The sequence below is a fragment of the Bison bison genome, unplaced genomic scaffold (assembly GCF_000754665.1).
Source record: "Bison bison bison isolate TAMUID 2011002044 unplaced genomic scaffold, Bison_UMD1.0 scf7180017864297, whole genome shotgun sequence".
Classification (NCBI taxonomy): domain Eukaryota; kingdom Metazoa; phylum Chordata; class Mammalia; order Artiodactyla; family Bovidae; genus Bison; species Bison bison.
Window position 1 is genome coordinate 7,232,254 of NW_011494869.1, and position 14,221 is coordinate 7,246,474.

Sequence of the window (14,221 nt, forward strand, 5' to 3'; positions counted from 1 at the left end):
GCCCCCTCCGCCCCCTCCCCCCGCACTGCCTGAGTTCCCGCAGCCGCGCCTCGGTGCTCTCCTGCACTCCCCGAAAAGCCTGCACCTCGCCCAGCAGCCGGCCCAGGTCCTCGGGGCGCCAGCGGCCGTCGTCGCTGCGCAGCGCGGGCACCTGCAGGTGGGAGGCTCTCTCAGGTAAGGGTCGCACGAAATAGCTGTCCCACTTCCACTCAGGTTCGCTGGTCACTGCTGGCCGCCCCTAACCTTGCGGCGCACGCGTTCCAGCAGTTGCTCTCGGCCGCGTACGAAGCTCGGATGCTGGAACTCGACGTGATCCCGTTCGGGTCTCAGCAGGCCACCCTGCTCGATGCTCACCACCTTCCGAAAACCGTCTAGGGAGCGGGGCGCGGGAGCGTAAGTTGCTAAGTCCCCGCGAACCAAGTCACCCACGCTCGATTCCCACTAGGCCCTAGGGACTCACACATATTGAGTTGCCGCACGAAGCTTGCCATGTTGCTGTGCTTGAAGTATTGGGGCAGCACCTCCTTGGCGAAGCGGCTCTGGTCGCTCACGAGGAAGCTGGTGCCGCTCTGAGGAGAGCACCGCCCGCCCACTCACGGTGCGGGCGGAGACCAGACGACACGGTGAGCGGTGCCCGCCCACGGCCAAGCCAGTGGTCTGGCGCGCGCACACAAACTCACACTCACTCTGGAGACCGAGACTGTCATTCATGGGGACGTGGGACGAGGCCGGGCCGGAACCAGCTCTAAGGCCTATCCCGGGGCGACCACAATGAACCTCTACCCCAGCCCACCCAGACTCCCTACTCGGTTCTCTAGGAGGAGGCGCAGAGGCCAGACTTGGGTTCCAGACCCGGATGGCTCCCCGACCCGCGTTGTGACTCTGAGTTAGAATCAGACCCAGCCCTTCCCTTCTCCTGGTCTCTGTTTACCCATCTGTCTGATGGGATAGGGTGGGAACTAGAAGACCTCGAAGATCCTTCGGGTGCTGGGTCTCCTTCAGAAGGCTCCTACCCTTTCCTCTGCCCGAAGGAAGTCGCCTCACCTCCATCTCCAATACCACAACCCCCGCCCAAGCCGTCGCCTACCCTAGACGGCTGAATCAAGGGACCCACAACCCCGTCCCAGGCAGGGGTTGATGAGCGTGGACGTTCACTGACGTGGAGGAATCCCGGGGACCACTGAGGAAGTCGAGGGGCCCCAGCCCTCACCGGGCTCCAGCGGATCAGGTGGTCGGTGCCCGGGTCGCCCACCAGCGCCCATAGCTTGCCGAGGAAGGCAGGCACTGGGCTGGGGCCCGGCTCCGTGGGCAGCGCGGCCGGCGCTTCCTGCATGGCGCAGTCTCGGCCCCGCTAAGCGCTCGGGCCCGGCCGCCGCGGGCTTGTCAAAGCCGCGGAAAGTGCTGCGTTTGCCGCCCGCCCCGCCCTACTCCGCCTCCCGGCGCCGGGTCAGGCGGGGGCCACGTGCGAACTGGCGGGGCGGGGCTCTGGCCGCGGCCACAACACCAGCGGACCGAAAGGGCAGTATGGGATCGGATGTGCGTGGGGGCAGGGTGCAGGAGGGAGGGAGACCTGAGTTTGAGTCGCACCCTTCTCAGGCCCGCTGTTTGCTCCTGTGTTCTTCGGGAGAAATCGAGCGTACACAGCCTGATGTAGGCTGGGAAAGCGATGGAATGGGCACAGCCAAGCCTCGGGAGAGTGGCAGATAGGAGCAGCGACGGTGGGGAGGAGAAGCAGATACCCTCCCGCGGAACTTGGGACGCTGTCATTCCGAAGATGTCAGGACCCCAACCCTGACCGATGCAGCCGCACCGGTAGAAATGGACCTTGAGGTCTCAAACCCTCCCTACCCTTCTTCCAGCCTCTGTCAGTTCAGAGCAGACCCGGCCTTTCACAGGACGCAGAGATAATGCTTGATTTATTTCACACTCACTCCAGAGGCACTAACACATCCCCCTGAGGCACAACTTGAGCCAGTGCCCTCCCTCCCCCCACGCCAGGGCCGCCGAGCTAGCGACATGTTTGCAGAGGACTGGGATTGGAGGAGGGTGATCCCTGTACTGTGGGGACAGTGGGTGTCTGCAGATGTTGAAAGCAATGAATGGACTCAGGGCGCCCTGGACCGGTACCGACGCCACTCCATACATAGGCTCCAATCCTCGAGAGGGACAAGAGGCAAGAGTCCCAAAGAAGAGGGCGAACAGCTGGCCCGCCCCTGGGCAAACCCACGCAGCATTTCAGAGGACACACGTCCGCAGGGAGCAGAAAGAGCGTTTGTCCCATCACGCCACAAGCGTGGGCCGCCAGGGATGCGGCTCCCGCGTTAGCTTGAGCGTGTAGCTGCGCAGGCGCGGGCAGCGCGCGCGGAAGGCGTGCAGCACGGAAGGCCGCACCACGCAGAAGCAGTGCACCTCGCGCAGGCCCGCGCAGCGCGCTGCCAGCTCCTCCAGTGCGGCATCCAGCTCGGCCGAGGCTGCGGCGCGCACCTCAAGCGCGCGCAATGTTGCGGCGTAGTGGCGCGCCGCGAAGCGCACTGGACCTACGGTGTCCCCAGAAAGGCTGAGGCGCAGCGTAGCCACGGGTACGGCTGGCTGCAAGACGCGCGTCACGCTCTCTGCAGGCAGCACCGGCTCTAGCTCCAGCTCTACCTGCAGTCCCGGGTGGCGGAGGCTCAACGCGGCCCAGGCTTCATCAGGCAGGGGGGGCGCGCGTGCGTCTTCCGGACACGCGCACCGCAGGGCGAGGAGCTCGAAAGGCGCGCGCTCTGGCGCCGCCAGTGCCTCAAGCGCGGTGCGCGACAGGCTGGCCAGGTGCAAGCCAAGGGCGCGCAGGCAGGGGCAGGCCTCTAGTAGCTCGAGCACGGAGCCCGGCCCCACGCTGCCCACCAGCGTTCTGTTATCTAGAAAAAGGCTGCGGAGCTCCGGACAACCGTGTGCCACCTGCAGCACCAGCGCGGCGTCCAGTTAGAAGGGCAGGCGCCGCAGGTCGAGGTGGCGCAGCGCGCGGGCCGCCCCACAGAGGGCGTGCACCGCGTCCAGGACGTCGCGGCCGGCGTCGAAGAGCGGCTTTTCTCCGCGGCATTCCAGGCACAGGCCTCGCAGCCCAGGGGTACGGCCGGTCAGTGCAGTCAGTAAGTCCGTGGCCGCCCTGCGACTCGACTTCCTCGACGGCTCAAATTCCAGCCATAGATTCTGAACGTGGTCCAGGCAGGCGGACAGATACGGCGGCAGCATGCCTTCCAGCTCACAGTCGCAACTTGGGGGTAGAGTGGTGGAGAAAAGGCGTCGGCCGGCCAAGTCCCTGCGACCTGGCGAGAGGACTCTAACCCTTCCCTCTCTCTGGGTTCCGGTTACCATCCCCACTTCCTGCCTCCTACCCACACACCTCCTTGGTCCGACCGTGCCTGGTCGCTCCTAGGGAAGCTACGAGGGAACCCTGTCCCTTCCTTCAGACGCATCTGCCGCCAGTTGAAACCGTGCCTGAGAAAGCCAGGATATTTTAGAAAATGGCCTTTCTCATTGGTCTTCAGGAGGCGGGGCGGGGCCTGTGAGCTGCCGCATTCACATTCTGCCTGTCACTTCTCAGCTGAGTGAGGAAGTAATTAAATCTGTCTCAATTTTTTATCTGTGCGATGGAGATAATAATACTTACTATCCGTCCATCACATAAAGTGTTTGTGAGGATTAGAAAGATTGGTATACGTAAGGCCCTTAGAACAATGGTTGGTACACAGTAGGTGGCCAATGTTAGAAATGACGCTTCTTAATACGGAGAAGAGTCACTGCATCGCCCCAACCTCTGACTCTACCAATACTGGGAGGAGGGGGGAGGGGGGAGAGCCTGCTCACCTGATGCTCGTGTCGTGCCACACAGCGCTGCAGGTGGCAGCGGCAGCCCAAGCTCTGCAGACCCTCGCTGCAGCAGCGCGGTCGGGCAGGGGCAGGTGGCGGAAGATGAGCGCCAGCACCTCCTCCGGCAGCTGTTCTCCAGGCTCGGCCATGGCCAGGTGGGGGCCCCCCTGCAGGAAGGCCACAGTGTTCAGGGGAACACTTGGAGCATAAGTGTAGAAATGCCTGGGGCCCAGGATCCGCTATGTAAATTTGCAGAGCCCAGTGCAAAATGAAAACGTGGGTCTCTCTGTTTAAAATATTATCGAGGATTTCAAGACTGTGACAGCAGAGCATTTAACCAAGCTATTAAACCAAGCCTGGAACTCTGTACACAGATCTCAGATCCGTGAAATCTGCCTGGGATGCCGAGCATTTCTGATTCTTCCTTTAAACTATGTTCTCACTTGTTGAACGAATCCACGTTTTATAATACTCTATTAGAAGGAACTCACCACAACCCGTGCACCAGGTTGATAAAGCCAAATACCTGGATTTGGGACGATGCTGTCAGATCTTTCTCCTAGTCACCAAAGTCTCTGAGGAAGTTGGAGGGCCATTGCCCAGGCCCTGACTCCAGACCACCACGTCTTCCTCAGTCCCTCGCCCCAGTCTCCCTCTACCGCACCATCACGGCGGCCAGAGAGCCCGGACTAGTCTTATAGAGGTCACTGAACTGCTTGCCTCCCAACTTAGACCCTGAGTACTTAGGGAACGATGGAGCCCAAACACCAAGGGCCATTGAAATGGCTTCTAAAAGGGCTCTGGGCAGCAGAATCACCCGGACATTTGTTTACCTTACAGATTTCATGGCCCCACCTACTAAATCAAGCTCTCCTCAAACAGTAGGGTCCAGGAATATGAATTTCAACAAGTGCAGGTGTATGCCACAGGTCCCAAGTTGAGAAACCTGGTCCTAGCCCCACCCGTCACTAGAGAGTGACGGCAGGGTTAATAGGGCGGGAACATTAAGGAAAACTTTTAATTGACAGGTACCAGGAGCCAATCAGGAAGCAGAGGTGCGGGTCGGGCGTAGCTGAATACGCAAGGAGAAGAGAGGCTCCTTCCTCCACTTCACTGGGGGAGACAACTTGGGTTCTTCTAATGAGAGGCCAGCGAGGCGGAGAAAATCTTGGGGTTATGGGGGCCTGAGGGACCCTGGATTCAAATTCCGATCCTGAACCCCGAGCAGCCCAGGCACCCGTTGGGCGGTTTAGGCTCAACTGGAATTCCACAGACCCACATCAGAGCGCGGCCTTTGTTGGAGACTGTGCGTCCTTTTTGAAGTTGCCAATTTTAATTTAAGGTGCTTAAAGGTTTTCGTACACAACGTTTGACGCCACTGGCCAATTTTCTATTTTCCCATATTTTCTAGGCTAACGGTCCCTGCTGGAATTTGTGTCTCGAGTACCCGGGAGTTTCTGATACCCTCCACCACTCTTGAACTAGGCACCCAGTTCAGAGTGTCAGGTAGAATCAGAGGAGCTCGACCACCCAGAAGGGGACGCCCCCTCGTTGCTCCATCCTTTACGCGCTGGAGAAAGAGAATCGGCTCTCACCCTGGGGCCCTCCGGTCTCGTAAGAACCGCAAGTCCTCGAAGTCCCTTGCCGCGGGCAGTTCCGCCTGCTGTTTGACCTCAGGCGCCAGTGTCTTACCTGCGCAGCGGATCGGGTGGGCTTTGCCCAGAGGTTGGGGACTGGCCGCAGAGGACAGTGGCGGGAAGGAACCGCGGGGAACCCGGGGGGCGGGACGCCGGGACGGACGGGGCGGCTCGGACTGGGGTGCCGCCCCTGCGCTCCGCGCACACCCGGAAGCAGCGCGAGTCCAGTGGAAGCCGGCGGGCGTGGGAATCCAGGCCGGGCCCAGGCGGCCAGGTTAGTGCAGAGGGTGGGTGGGCTTTCCGTTGCCGGCAGGAGCCGAGGCGGATCCTGACTCAGGAGCACAGGCGCGGTGCGGTTGTCACCCGCGGCTGCTCGGGTCAAGTGGTGGTGGTGGTGGCCTATTGGGCTGTTTCCGTGGGAGGCTGGAGCGAGGGTACCGACGCTGGCCCCTGCGAGTGCCTTGTCCCAGCTAGGGGCTTTCAAGGGGCGGCAGGGCCCCGTGGGTGAGAGGACGGGGTGGTACTGGTTCTGAACAGACATTCGAGAGAAACCCCTTGCCGGTCAGAGTCAGTTGCAAACGCGAAACTCCAGCAGGAGGGTGGGCTAGTGGGAGGCCGGGGAGCTCCCCTCTAGAACTCTGAGAGGCTCTACTTGAGTAGATGCTGGGACTCGCAGCTTTTCAGTCCTTGAGAGGCCACCCCTGCAGGTCGTCACCGCCTAGCCGGCCAGAAGTGGAGCTACTCAGGACTGTTATTGTTCAGTCGCTAAATCGTGTCCAACTCTTTGCCACCCCGTGGACTGTAGCACGCCAGGCTTCCCTGTCCTTCACCATCTCTCAGAGTTTGCTCAAACTCATGTCCACTGAGTCAGTGATGCCATCCAACCATCTCATCCTCTGTCAGTGTTAATAGAGCGCTACGCCGGCTGGCTACCGATGGCAGGGGCATATTTTCCTGAGTCGGTACCCACGTGTCCCTTACGATCTCAGCCCAACTAGGAGTTCCCAGGACCCCGGTGGGCCCCGCTGGTAGAGAGGCGGACTCCAGGTGGGTGGGGCGCGGGGCTTCCCGAGGAGGGGCTTCTGTGAAGGGACACAAGAGTTCCCAAGGGGGCTTAGCGAGGCAAGGCCCGCCCCTCACCCCGCCCCACCCCTGCCACTTTTCAACAGTTATCAGGCTGGTTTGACTTCTCCTGTTCCAGTCCTAGAGAGTATGACAGAGATTCCCCCTCCTCTTGGTTTGCAGTGTCCTGCAGGCTGGCCAGTTGGGCAGAGGACTGTCTGGTCCTGCCCTTACTTACCCACCCTATGGGGTCAGCACCCTTCAGTCAGGGGGCTAAGAAGATGTGAAAGAGGAAATGTTTTGGGGCCAGGTTCCCACTTCTCCACTCTGGGTCAATACCCCAGGACTTCCCACTTGTCTCCCTACTGCTCTTGGTCCCACTTGTCATCTACCCCGTTTTTGTTTTGTTTTGCTTTTTAAGAAAAACAAATATGTCTTTTTAATACAAAAGAAATCTCTATTTCACATAAAGTAGAATATTTAAATAAAATGAAAATAAAAACCACCCCAATCTCCCTCTTCCCCAAGAGAAATAAACAATGCTAATTTTTTGTTAATTTCTATTGTTTTGGATAAACACACAAGTATTAGTAAGTTTTCTACCAAAAGATTATGGGGGGAGCTGGTCAAAAGATATGTTCCCTGTGCTCAAACTCAGGGTAGGATTATCAGGTATCATTCTTCCTGCCAGGTCCGGTGAAAGTGGAGGGTGCCATTTCTCTTTTCCTTTATTATTACTATTTTTTAAATTTGCCAGCTGCACCGCACAGCTTGAGGGATCTTAGTTCCCTGACCAGGGATTGAACCCAGGCCCTTGGCAGTGAAAGCACTGAGTCCTAACCACTGGACCACCAGGGAATTCCCTTGAACCCATTTTTCTAGGAAAAGGGTATGATGTTGCCTCAGGTAAGGTCTGAAGAAGAGGCAGGGCAGTTCTCCACCTGTTGCTCATAGTGCTATAGCTGGGAGGCCACTGACAGGCCAGTGCCATGGTTCCCTGAGTGAGAATTTTGCTCCTTGATCTAGAGCTAGGATTTTGTTGAAGATAGATTAGAGGAGATGCTAATGTCAAGGGCCCTGACTGTGTTTGGACAGAGAAGGAGCCTGTATCAGAACAACTTGAATGGCATCAGACAAGAGACTGTCTCCAAAGACTTGAGACTAAAAAGGAATGATTTAATTCACATAACAGAAAAGTCCAAGATGCAGCTAGAGCCGGGGACATGGTGTGGTTAGGGGTGCACTTCTTCATCTCTTGGCTCTGTAGCTTTCTATGCCAGTTTCATTCTCAGTCAGGCTGAGAATGGCAAAGGAGACCTACCCTTCCTTCTAGCTCAGCTTCAAGATAGGAAAGGGAAACTTGTTCCTCTTTCCTATTGGTTTAGTTGCTAAGTCATGTCTGACAGTCCATAGACTGCAGCCACCAGGCTCCTTCCATGGAATTCTCCAGGCATGAATACTGGAGTGGGTTACCATTTCCTTCTCCAGGGGATCTTCCCAACTCAGGGATTGAACCCAGGTCTCCTGCATTGAAGGCAGACACTTTACTCACTGAGCCAACAGGGAAGCCCAAATTGCAGGTTGATTCTGATAGGTCCAATATGAATCCTATGCCCAACTCAGAACAAACCATTTCAGGAAGGTGAATGGAAGATGCAGATTGGCTAGGCTGGACTTCAGGGGCGAGGTTGGTCCTTCCAACAGGCCTGTGGATTGAGAAAAGGGTAGAGGGAAGTCCCCAGAGGTCAGTCAGGACTGGGGTAGAGAATCTGGGCAGGAGCAAACTACAGGTGTCCTTTGAAGTGAAGCCAGGAGGTACAGCAGGAATGCTGGAGAATAAACCTAAGTGGGGGCTCTGAGATCCCTGCTGCTGTTGTGTTCGACTCTGTGCGACCCCATAGAAGGCAGCCCACCAGGCTCCTCTGTCCTTGGGATTCTCCAGGCAAGAATGCTGGAGTGGGTTGCCATTTCCTTCTCCAATGCATGAAATTGAAAAGTGAAAGTCGCTCAGTCGTGTCTGACTCTTCGCGACCCCATGGACTGCAGCCTACCAGGCTCCTCCATCCATGGGAGTTTCCACGCAAGAGTACTGGAGTGGGGTGCCATTGCCTTCTCCTGTGGGGATCCTCAAATATGAACTGAAGGCATACCAGGACATGAGTCTGGTTGTCCTGTGGGGGTGGGCACCATCCAGGAGGAGGGTGTCTCCAGTCAGCTTTGAAAAGAAAGACACCCTGCCCTGAGGAGGGGGGCAGAACTTCTTTGCTTTTACTGCAACATTGTCCCTCTCCTCTCCCACCCCTGTGACCCTGGGCTCTTTCTGAGAGAAGGCAGTGGAGGGACAGTCCTGACTACAACTCTTAGCTGAGCTGGGACCAGAAGCAAAAGGAGCTGCCTAGGGGATTATGAACTTACCTTCAAAAGTGTGCCATCTGGGTGGGGACAGCTGGGCCATGTGGGACTGGAAAGCTGTCTCCAGGGCTGGGCCGGGGGTGATCTGAATGCCTATCTCTGTCCCCAGGAGGCAAGATGGCGGCTGGGCCAAATGGGCTTGAGGAGTGGGTGGGCAGCGCATACCTGTTTGTGGAGTCCTCACTGGACAAAGTGGTCTTGTCCGATGCCTACGCTCACCAGCAGCAGAAAGTGGCAATGTACGGGGCTCTCCAGACTGCCCTAGCAGGTGTGTGGCTGGGCAGGCACTTGGGGAAGAAAGGGCGGCCTGGGGCTTTTGTGGGCGGGGCCAGGGACTGAGACCCCCCCCAACCTCTTCGACTCTGTGGGCTTGTGCTTAATCACTGGTTTGAGGAAAAGATTCCTTGGGGATGACAGGAGGAGGATGCCTGGTTATGTAGGGTCTTTCTTCTCTGGTACGCATAAGTGCCCTTCGGTATAGACTTGTGTCCCTGTGTCTGTGTGTAGTCTACCTATGTGTGCACTAATATTCCCCTATTCCATGCCCCTCCCCCACTCCCCAGATCAGGCCGCTTGCTCACTGCTTTCTACTTATCTTTCATTACACTCTCTCTCTTCTTTTCCTCTCTCACTGCAGCACTCCTTGCCCAAGACCCTTCCCCAGTACCTCCCTATCCAGCCTACTTTTCCCATCTGAGGGCAGAGGCCACAGGAGGTTGAAGCTGGTTGGGGGATCTGGCCCCAGCCTCAGAACAGTGAGAGCCCCTCTCCTTGGGAGGGGGGAAGCAGTACTAGGAGGCGGAAGACCTGAAACCTCCCGCCCACTGCATGGCCAGCTGCCTACCCAGAGGTCTGGGGTGCCCAGGGCAAACGCCCCTTTCTACTCTGCAAAGTCTCTTCTACGTTCCTTTTGTCAACCCTCATTTGAGGCTTCAGAGTGGCACCCACTCCGTCTCAGGGTGATCCTTGTGATAGGTCCTGGCCTTTATTCTGGGTTGTTGCTGTTTGCCTCATCATTCGGCTTCCCAGCCGGGAACTCTGGAGTATACCTGCGCCCCTAGGTGTCTGGGGGTTGGGGGGCGTCTCATCTCAGGCTTCATTCCTTCTCCGGCCTCATGGAGCATGGCCCCGCATGGCGCCTGACTGCCCGCCTCCGCAGAGAGTGGCGGGAGCCCCGACGTGCTGCAGATGCTCAAGATCCACCGCAGCGATCCGCAGCTGATCGTGCAACTGCGTTTCAGCGGGCGCCAGGCGTGCAGCCGCTTCCTCCGCGCCTACCGCGAGGGGGCGCTAAGAGCCACGCTGCAAGGGTGCCTGGCTCGGGCACTGGCCCTGAACTCGGTGCCACTGCAACTGGAGCTGCGCGCTGGCGCCGAGCAGCTGGATGCCTTGCTGACCAACGAGGAGCGCTGTTTGAACTGCATATGCGCCCAGAAGGTGCGGCCGGGCTGGGGCCAGGGTGGGGTGGGGCGGGAATTCGCTGCGGAGACCCCCACCGACGCCGCACTCTCCTCTCTAGCCTGACCGGCTCCGGGATGAGGAACTCACCGAGTTGGAGAATGCGCTCAGGAATCTGACGTGCGGTTCGGCGGGGGGCCAAGGAAGCGACGTGCAAGGCACTCCAGCCCCCTTGCAGTCTCTGGCACCTTCTCCGCCGGAGGAGAAACCGCCACCACCGCTGCCTGGCCAGACTTTTTTGTTCCAGGGTCAGCCCATAGGTGAGACTCTCGGAGAGAGGGAAAGGCAGGATCCTCAGGAGGATGAAGCTTGGGGAGGGGCGAGGTCTGGGCCGGGTAGTTGTGGCGGGAATGGAAGGGTATCCCGAGCTCACTCCCTCCCCACTCTCTCTGCAGTGAACCGGCCGTTGAACCTGCAGGATCAACAGAAGTTCGCCCGCTCAGTGGGCCTCAAGTGGCGCAAGGTGGGGCGCTCTCTGCAGCGCAGCTGCCGCGCGCTGCGGGACCCGGCGCTGGACTCACTGGCCTATGAATACGAGCGCGACGGGCTGTACGAGCAGGCCTTCCAGCTGCTGCGGCGCTTTGTGCAGGCCGAGGGCCGCCGCGCCACGCTGCAGCGCCTGGTGGAGGCGCTCGAAGAGAACGAGCTCACCAGCCTGGCGGAGGACTTGCTGGGCCTGGCGAATCCTGACGGCAGCCTGGCCTAGGCCGAGTACCAGAGAAAGGGGAGGTCGGTCAGTTGCCCAGCCAGGGTTTGGAGCACCTGGATGACCGTAGGTCCCTTCTGCTGCTACTGCTGACCTCTTGTCCACCATGCGACTCTGAGACCACACTTAGCAACCCCACTTAGCTGAGCTGCTGGAGCTGCTGCGCAGAGATGATGGAGGCCCTCTCCAGGAGTCAGACAAACACCCACCATGTCTGCTGGGGTGTCACTGGGCGTTGTGTTCTAGATACTAGGATAGAGACAGAGTGAATGGGTCTCTACCCTAGTATCTAGAACAGACCTGCTGCAAGGTCTGCTTCACCTTCTCCCACCCTAAAAGAAGGGCTTTCAGCCAGACTTTACCTCTTCATTCATTATTATTCATTAAGGACCTACTGTATCCTAGGCATCATCCTGGGTGCTGCAAATACTGTGGTGAACAAAACACATGATTCTTGTCCGTTGTCAGTTCACACTCAGTGTGGGACTCTGAATATAAAGTAATAAAATACAACCCATTTTTTGGATGTGAAAAATACAAGGCGTTGTGGGAACAACTGAGCAGGGGTCTAACCCAGGTTAGGGGTTAGGCTTCCTTGGGGAGAAATGAGTGTGAATATTGGGGCGGGGATGGAATGAGAGAAGGGCAGTATTCTTGACATGGCCAGCCTCAGGTGAAGTCTTGAGGAAGGTGAGAGGGAGGGGTATTAGAACAGAAGGTTTACAGTGGCTGGATCTAGGGGTGGGTGGATTTGCAGAGACCCATTGGAGAGTGGGGGAGGCAGAGGCATTTTACAAGAGTTTGGATTTTATCTGGAGGCAAGTGAGAGGCCTTTAAAGGGGTTTGACAGTTCAGGCTGGGAGTGAGGATTCAGAGGGAGAGAGAGTACAGTCCCCAGGCTGAGGCAGTTGGTAGCAGAGATGGAGGAAAAGGATGAACACTGAGAGCTGTTTAGGACAAAGGATAACAGGCCTGGTGACACTGAATGAGGAGAGAGGTGGGAGAGGACTCCAGAGTTTTGCCAGTTAGATGGGAGGAGCGATCTGCTTGGTGAAATAGGGGCCCTGGGGAAGGTGAAGCGCTTGCTCTGTTTGGGACAAGCTGGGCGTGATGTTCCTATCGAACACCAGGAGTTCAGGGATAGCTAGAGCTGTAGTTTTGAGTTCAGGAGAGGGTCAAGGCTAAGGACTCTGAAATATACAGGCGGGAGTGGCTGGGACAGCCCAGGGGGAGGTCCTGAAGGACACCAACTGGAAAAAAAGAGCAACCCAAAGAGGAAGGAGGAAAACCAGATTGGAAGCCAGAGGAATGGCTCTACCTGCTGTGATGGAGGCTGAGAATTTGTGAAGGCCGAGGAGTGTCCACTGGAGTCAGGGAAAAGGTTACTAGGTGGAGGCTGTTTCTGGGACATAGTGGGGACAGCCTGATACCAGACCACAGGAGGGATGGGAGTGGAAGCAGTAGAGAAAGCCACAGATAGGAGAGGACTCCTGAAAAGTCTGTGAGCAGGAGGGTGAGGCCCAGGATGGAGGGTTTATTTTGGAAGGCAGAACACTGGTGGGAAGAAGTCAGAAGGAGCAGTCATAGCCACTGGGAAAGAAGATGGCGCTGGGCAGCAGTGCTGGATCCCTAGTCTGCCCTCAGAAACTCCGGGGTGGGGTTGGGGGTGGGGTGGGGTTGTCTACTCCAGGCCCCACCTGGAGGCTCTGAGTTCCAGGGAGAGAGAGGTGGCAGCATAGCTGGACAAGGTCTGGCCTCTCAGTCTTCACCTCTCTGCCTGCCTGGGTTCCGATCAAACCCTTTGCACACTGACCTACTTCTGGAGTTCCCTAAGCTGAACCAATCCCTGCCAGCCTGTCTGGCCTGCAGTGGGCCTAGGCGTGGTTATTTCCTCCTGCAGGAGGCTATGCTGGCCTGGGCCACCAGGGACTAGAGGACTCAGAACTGCCTCTGCAGAGATAGATTGAAGTGCTCACCTGTGAAGTTAAAGAAGACAGGGTTGGCCCCCTCTCCTGTATCCCTGCGGATGGGTAGGGAGAGGGGCAAGGGAGGACAGAGGAGTCCTGGATGGAATTCCAGAAGTCCTGGGCAGTGCTCTTACCTTCTGTCTGTCTGATCCTGGGCGAGTCACCTGACTCCCTGAGAAGGAGTACCCCCATCTGGGCATGACCCATGACAGCTGCTGGCAGAGCTGTGAGAACTGAGCAAGCAGTCGTCTTGGTCCTTGTGTGTGTGGTGTGTCTGCTGGCGGGCATGGCAGAACCAGGAGAAAGGAGACTCCATGTACCTGGGGAACCAGGGCTCCTGGTACGCAGAAAAGAGGCACTTCCAAGGATGGCCTGGGAGGGGCCAGGGGATGACAAGCCCGCCTGCGCTGGGGCTCCTGCCAGCCCAGGCCCTTCCGGCTCCGGAGAGGCAAGGGTGGGGAAACTAACCAAAAAGGCCAGTGCTTCTTCCTGTCCCCTGGAAAGGCAGAATTGGGCAGTTTAAGTCAGAACGAAGACCAGAACTCACCTCTTGGAGCCTTCCGGAGAAATAGCTGACCGTGAGGATCCCTTTCAGGGATTAGTCTCCACTTGGAGACAGCTTTCCCGCGGCGCCAGGGCGGAGCTGAGCTCCAGATGTCCAGGCGCACACAGCTGTAGGGTCACGTGGCAGCGGCCCTGGCCCCCCTTCCTGCCAACGTTGCATTTGGCCCAAGCCCCGTCCATGGCCGCCCTTGGGACCCTGCGTTGAGCCCCGGAGGCCCCGGCATCCGGGGCCGCGCCACTCCCAAGGGCAGAAGGTGTGTCAGGATCCCAAGGACCGCCGTGGTGGGTAGGGATGGTTGGAAGGGATTCGGCCTCGGCGCGGGAAGGGGGTGGGGCCGAGGCTCCGCGTCTCTCGCCCCGGCTCTGGGGCACTGTCCTGGGCCGGAGCTGAGAGGGTGGCAGACGACTAAGAGGAGGAACCTCTTGTCCTTTCAGGGTGTCTATCCCAGTGGGGGGAGTTAGGGTCCAAAACAGGAGGACCCCGGAGGGGGGTGAACGACCAGTAGCCGGAGACCCCTGGCCTGTGGCCTCCCGCGGCCTCCCCTCCGGGAGCGCGGGGCGGTAGC

General features: G+C 58.2%; 4 protein-coding genes across 6 annotated transcripts in view; 2 read left to right on the plus strand and 2 right to left on the minus strand.

Annotated features, from left to right (window-relative positions):
* HSF4 (heat shock transcription factor 4) overlaps positions 1 to 1,410 on the minus strand; it is a 5,352-nt gene extending 3,942 nt beyond the window's left edge. For all 3 annotated transcript variants that reach the window (XM_010851066.1, XM_010851067.1, XM_010851068.1), the window contains exons 1-4: positions 1,211 to 1,410; positions 461 to 569; positions 244 to 371; positions 27 to 151 (exon numbers count right to left, since the gene is read on the minus strand). In XM_010851066.1, the coding sequence (XP_010849368.1) occupies positions 27 to 151; positions 244 to 371; positions 461 to 569; positions 1,211 to 1,333 (485 nt within the window). In that variant the 5' untranslated portion in view covers positions 1,334 to 1,410. The remainder of the gene's footprint in view (positions 1 to 26; positions 152 to 243; positions 372 to 460; positions 570 to 1,210) is intronic.
* Positions 1,411 to 1,901: 491 nt separating this feature from the next.
* FBXL8 (F-box and leucine-rich repeat protein 8) lies at positions 1,902 to 5,627 on the minus strand. The gene is given in 3 exon segments (XM_010851070.1): positions 1,902 to 3,253; positions 3,847 to 4,016; positions 5,542 to 5,627. Coding segments are annotated over 2 exon segments (1,125 nt in total). The 5' UTR covers positions 3,999 to 4,016; positions 5,542 to 5,627; the 3' UTR covers positions 1,902 to 2,280.
* Positions 5,628 to 5,682: 55 nt separating this feature from the next.
* Positions 5,683 to 11,644, plus strand: TRADD (TNFRSF1A-associated via death domain). The gene is made up of 5 exons (XM_010851069.1): positions 5,683 to 5,760; positions 9,070 to 9,228; positions 10,120 to 10,397; positions 10,480 to 10,678; positions 10,814 to 11,644. Exons 2-5 carry the CDS (start codon positions 9,078 to 9,080, stop codon positions 11,122 to 11,124), a joined length of 939 nt encoding a protein of 312 aa, XP_010849371.1. The 5' UTR covers positions 5,683 to 5,760; positions 9,070 to 9,077; the 3' UTR covers positions 11,125 to 11,644.
* Positions 11,645 to 12,726: 1,082 nt separating this feature from the next.
* B3GNT9 (UDP-GlcNAc:betaGal beta-1,3-N-acetylglucosaminyltransferase 9) overlaps positions 12,727 to 14,221 on the plus strand; it is a 2,886-nt gene continuing 1,391 nt past the window's right edge. Inside the window, exon 1 of the mRNA XM_010851121.1 lies at positions 12,727 to 12,778. Within this exon, the coding sequence (XP_010849423.1) occupies positions 12,727 to 12,778 (52 nt within the window). The remainder of the gene's footprint in view (positions 12,779 to 14,221) is intronic.

Excerpts from the sequence above, each read along its gene's own strand:
- TRADD (XM_010851069.1), top strand. The coding sequence starts at position 9,078 with ATGGCGGCTGGGCCAAATGGGCTTGAGGAGTGGGTGGGCAGCGCATAC. Across the intron at positions 9,229-10,119 it reads TCTCCAGACTGCCCTAGCAG|AGAGTGGCGGGAGCCCCGAC; the intron begins GTGTGTGGCTGG and ends CCGCCTCCGCAG. Across the intron at positions 10,398-10,479 it reads ACTGCATATGCGCCCAGAAG|CCTGACCGGCTCCGGGATGA; the intron begins GTGCGGCCGGGC and ends TCTCCTCTCTAG.